The sequence below is a fragment of the Hibiscus syriacus genome, unplaced genomic scaffold, assembly GCF_006381635.1.
Source record: "Hibiscus syriacus cultivar Baekdansim isolate YM2019G1 unplaced genomic scaffold, ASM638163v2 tig00110633_pilon, whole genome shotgun sequence".
Classification (NCBI taxonomy): domain Eukaryota; kingdom Viridiplantae; phylum Streptophyta; class Magnoliopsida; order Malvales; family Malvaceae; genus Hibiscus; species Hibiscus syriacus.
The window spans coordinates 414,163-419,519 of NW_024062806.1; the positions used below are offsets into that span (position 1 = coordinate 414,163).

General features: G+C 30.9%; 1 protein-coding gene across 1 annotated transcript; it reads right to left on the reverse strand.

The window, feature by feature from the left end:
- Positions 1-652: 652 nt before the first annotated feature.
- LOC120136490 (triacylglycerol lipase 2-like) lies at positions 653-4,073 on the reverse strand. Its single transcript, XM_039152510.1, has 9 exons — positions 3,873-4,073; positions 3,590-3,709; positions 2,200-2,340; positions 1,989-2,099; positions 1,776-1,919; positions 1,399-1,439; positions 1,246-1,325; positions 1,060-1,155; positions 653-991 (listed from the first exon to the last, which is right to left on the reverse strand). The coding sequence occupies exons 1-9, from the start codon at positions 4,062-4,064 to the stop codon at positions 669-671; spliced, it is 1,248 nt and encodes a 415-aa protein (XP_039008441.1). The 5' UTR covers positions 4,065-4,073; the 3' UTR covers positions 653-668.
- Positions 4,074-5,357: the final 1,284 nt, after the last annotated feature.

The window sequence follows — 5,357 nt, forward strand, 5'->3', positions numbered from 1 at the left end:
AGTATAATTTAACTATATTTTATATTAAACCTTCGATTATTAAGTTAAATATTTTATAGGGATTTTTCTGCTTTTGTATTCAGAAAATAATTTTAATCCCAAAACACTCTTTAATTATAATATTAAACAAGACCTTAACATATGTAAAACATATAACTGTTAAAACGATTATTTCCCTCTAATTGTTAAAATTAAAATTACAGCCTCATGGTCATTGATGATTTTTAAACAACTGTACAATTTGATTGTGTAAAACTTAATTCGACTTGATAAATTCATAAATAATTCATTATTTTTAATAATTTTTTAAGATATTAATTGTTTTTTTTAAGATTGATTATGTATTGTTAGAATTTTTAAAAATAATTATTATACTTGTGAATTGTTACTTTAGAGTTTAGACTTCGAATTATTTTACACACTATTTGGTTATATTTTATTAAATTTATTAATTTATATTAATATTAAATTCTATATAGTATTACTAGATTTTATATATATTAAAAGAAAAAAAGATTTTGGCAAGCTTAATGAACAATGATTTTTTTAATAAGTACGAGTCGAGTAAATTTTATTGAGCTTAGTAAGCAACAGTTTGAATTGAACAAGAATTAAATAATTTTCGAATCAAATCAAACACTACTCAACTTGTGATAACTCTTTTGATATTATTGCTGATTTTTGAAGAACTGAACAACTTGATTGTACACAACATCCTTGGCATTTATGCCCATAATGAAATCCGCATGTGCATAATCCTTTATGTACTGAACCGACAACTTGTTCACATCGTGGAACTTGAGATGATCAAGCAACTGCTGCACATCCAAAACATCAGACAGAGCATCTTCCCCTCCATAGCAGATGAATACCGGAAGGTCCCGAGCAATGTTGGAGATGTTGTAAGCCGGCGGCCTCGGTTGCCCGTAATGCATCAGGTTATAGTCTGGTCTCCCGTGGTCGTACTTCTTAATAACCCCGTCTCGAACGGCTGCGAATCACGAAAACGAATTCAAACACGACTCAAACTCATGGTTTAGAATTGCTATATGGTCTTACTCTGAGCTAAGTGCACCATGTTCTTGGTTGCTGTTGATTGAGGCTCATTCTTTAAGAAAATATCAACCATGGAAGCGTTGAGGCAGCAATTTTTACCTTGAAATTACAAGTAACAAAACCCGAAATGATCTGAAGAAACCGATTCGATCCGTTACAAGCAAAAGCAGCAGGATTGAAGATCTTTACCAGTAATTGCAGATACAAGATCATAGCAGTTAACTCCAGGATAACCACACAAAGCTTTGAGAAAACCTGATGCCTCGTGTCTGTGAACATCAAGGAAAGAAAAATCACTGTGGAAAATGTTCATACTTAAAATTTAACAATAATTATGCTTACCCTTTCGGATTGAATTCTGCAATTCCAAACAATGTAGTGATCTGTTGGCAAAACCCATTAATACCCGTTAGAGTTATGACTCAATTTCTTCTTAGACCGGACCATGAAGTTGTAAGCAAGACTGTAAGATCTATATACATTAGGGTTTCGTGCTATAACAAATGTAACAGATTTTATACTTTTTTGATTTAATAAAATTTTCTCCTCCTCTGCTGGTAGATTTTTTCCTTTTTTGAGTTTTTCAGGTAAATCTTGGTGTCTTCTATTTTTCTGTTCAATCATATTCGTTTGCCGTTATCATAAAAAAACCCTTTTTAATTTATTTAAATTTCTTTCATTTTAAAAGAGAAATTAAGGGTTTTTTTTCAGATATATACCTCACCAACAAAGGCTCTTGCAGCAAGCACACCAAGCGCAGTCTTCATATGGCTTAAGTATGCAATTGGGCTTAAAAAAGCCGCAGATTTCAGCTTATCTGCCTGATGTCCCTCCGAGAACGATGCCAAGCCTATAAGAGTTCCCTGTCAAGGACGATAATGTCGTGTCAGGTGAGTCGAATTAATCGGGTTAGCTTCGGGATGGTGTGTTACCAGGGAATGGCCGATGTAATGAATCTTCTGGCCTGTTTGATTGAACACAAAGCCGAAAACAGCTGGTAGATCATAAGTCACCAGTTCATCCCACGACCAGTCCCAGAATTTCTGCCATTGTTATCAGTTTTAACAAGCTTTCAATCACTAATGATGCATCGACATTAAAGCATAACATCAAACATGATGACAGGGAAAGGAAGAAGAGAACCGGGTGGAGAGGGTCAAGGGAAACATGGTGCCTGCAGAATCTGGTGCCTCTGGTGTTGGCAATCCAGACATCAAAGCCATTATCAGCCAAAATCATGGGCAGGTTTTGTTCTGGTGAATTCAAGAGCCAAGTCATCCCATCCTGAAAACCAACAGAAATGCTAGTGCCATTGGATGAAGTAGAGCAGCTAAATGTTTTTTTATATATAATTATCTATATCTATTATATTAAATAATTAATTCAAATTGAATACTACACATACAAAACCGACCTTCTCAACCTAATGAAACAACTCAATGTTTTTTACGGTAATATTAGGCCACGTAATGGGTCCAAACTTTGGGTCGTCCGAAATGGTGCATTATTTTGTGTACCCATTTCGGCTTTTTTTAGCCATCTCTTAGGGCCTCGTGAAGGAACAAAATGCCTAAATTATTATGTCTTTATAATAAGGATAAATTATAAATTTCATCACTCTACTTTTTTCACTCTTATTTTAGTTATTAGATTTTAAATTTTTTTAATTTATTTATTAAACTTTCGGCTTGTTCTTATTTTGATCATTCAGATGTTAATTATAAATGAAAGAATCACATGATAACAAAGCGTGTTTATATATATTTTTTATTGATATGGAATTCATGTGTTATCTACGTCATTTTATTTTTATTATTTTATATTCTTCCTCTAAAAATGAAAATTTTACAGTTTCATATTTCTATCATGAGAACGTTGCAATTTTCAGTCTCTAACATTTTCTCCTAACACTTAAGATACAAGCAAGCTCCGCTCATCATTTCTTACCACCATATCCGATTAGATTTTTCTAAAACCACTTTAAGACTCGAGAAACTCAACCTAATCCAACACTCATAAACTATTGATTTATAATATCTATCATTCCATCAATGTAATGTCAATATACACAACTCACTATCTTCTTTTTAACCATTCCACTGTTGTGATTTAGAAGAATACACTTCATTCAGAAATCTAAAAGAATCTAAAATCAAAATTGTTTTTTCCCTATTTAATGACTTGAATTGAACAGAGTGGTGAGTCTTTATTATCATGCAACACATAATTAGCACTATAAACAAGCAATAATCAAGCCGTGATGTACCATACACGCATTCACAGCAATATTTTTCTAAAGAGGTTGCCCCATGGAAGAAAATATTACCTAATATACTCATGATGAGTCAAAACACAATCCCATATGCAATGAAACGACACTTTTCAACCACCATATCATACCAAACTAAGGGAAATAATTCTCAGGATTTTATATTTTAAGATAATTGAACATATCATCTCGTAACATTATGAATCGAATAAATTCAAAATAATTCGAAAAAATCGAATAAATGGAAAAAAGAAATGAACTCACCACAAGGACACCATGCTGTATAAGAACTGGCTGCTTCTTGTTTCCACCACCACTACTCCAGCCTACACGTCCCTCTGGGATTCTTTGCATGTTCAGAATATATCCATCTTCTGTGTTCACCTGCAAAATAAATAAGATAATGAAAATAACCCACTTTTCATGAAAAAATATTATAATTTCTTTAAGAGGATTCAAATTGTTATGTTTATAAGATGTTATCAACATATATTATCTTATAATCACTCATACTATTAAAAAATCAATGTCATTAAAAAGCTCTTACTTCATGTTCTTGACACTTGTAACCATGGATAGTCACCGAGGTGGCACATATCCCATTGCTTACAGGTGCAGCTGCACCATTGTTTGGACCAAACGAACCACGGCTCGAGCCATGTGTTCCATCTGGTCCGACCACCAAGACCAGGAAACATAATAATAAGCCCAACGCAACTAAATCAGCTGGAGAAGGCATGGTTTTGGATCTGTGATTGAAAGTGTGTATCTATGGAGATAGAGAGCAATGGGTATATATGTATAAAAGAAAGAAATAGGAGGATAAAATTCAAAAAGCAATGAGAAAAGGACTTTAGTTTCGTTGTCGCTTTCAAAACTGATTACTGACAATGGCATAAGATAAGGGTGAGGCTTTTCACATTTATACATATTTCCAGAATTACAGTAAGGAGATTGATCTGCTTTTATGGAACCCTTAATATACGTTTTGTCAATTTAATTTTTATTTTTTTAGTTAAATTTATTCGATAATATTCTTCTAATAATATGAGGTGATTACAATTTTTTAATCATATACACTACACACGACGTAACTGCTCGAATCTAAAATCTCAAGGAAAAACAACACTCTAGTTAATCACTTAGATCACTCAGTGGGTTTAAAACCCCCCATATTTTTAACTGTATTAATTTGAGTAGTTGTGAGTATTTAACTAAATCAAATCGACTGAGAAAAAAAATATGTTAGTTGTGTATCATTTTATCCTTTAAATTTTTGTTTGAACTTTCCCTAATTGAATTAAATATAGTTATTTAAGTTTTTGTTAAAATTTAAATATAATTATTTATAATATTACAATACTTAGTTGTTATAATTTAAACAATTATCTCTAATTATATACGATACATATATTTCATATGTATAAATAAGATTTATAATGTTATTTAATAAATTAAATATCATCTAAAATTTTATAATAGTTTTTTTAATGTTATTGTTTAAAAAAATTGATTTTGAAGATAAAATATTAATGACTAATGAGAGTATTAGAGGAGTCAAAGAATTAATAAAATTTAAAAATTAAAATAATTAAAACTAAATCACAAATCAATCAAATTACTTAATTAAAATTATTTTACTTTATAAATTTACATTCCATTAATTTAAAATTAAAACAAGAAAATAAATGGATTGAAATAACTCAAAATTAAGAAAAATCGATTAGAAAGATGTTTGGAAAATTATAGGAACCTTATCGTTGCTAAAAAAGGAAATCAGGAAACTGAATGCAGTTTCAGAGAATATGGAATGTAGCAAGCAGAGATGAAGCAGTGGGGTCTTTGTCAAGATGGTGGCATATGTAATTTAATGTTCAGTGTTTATATATTTTATTAATTTAATTTTAATTTTAATTTAATAAATCTAATTATTTAATCAAATAATGTCATTATAACACATGTTATCATTTATCATCCAAGTATTTCCGTTAATACTTAATTGTCAATGACTTGATGCTTTGGCAACACTTGT

What these genes read in the sequence shown, in the direction of transcription:
- LOC120136490 (XM_039152510.1), bottom strand. Translation starts at nt 4,064, where the DNA reads ATGCCTTCTCCAGCTGATTTAGTTGCGTTGGGCTTATTATTATGTTTC. An exon ending in TACAGCATGGTGTCCTTGTG is followed by an intron (nt 2,341 to 3,589) that starts GTGAGTTCATTT and finishes GTTGGTTTTCAG; the next exon opens with GATGGGATGACTTGGCTCTT. An exon ending in TCTTGTATCTGCAATTACTG is followed by an intron (nt 1,156 to 1,245) that starts GTAAAGATCTTC and finishes TGTAATTTCAAG; the next exon opens with GTAAAAATTGCTGCCTCAAC.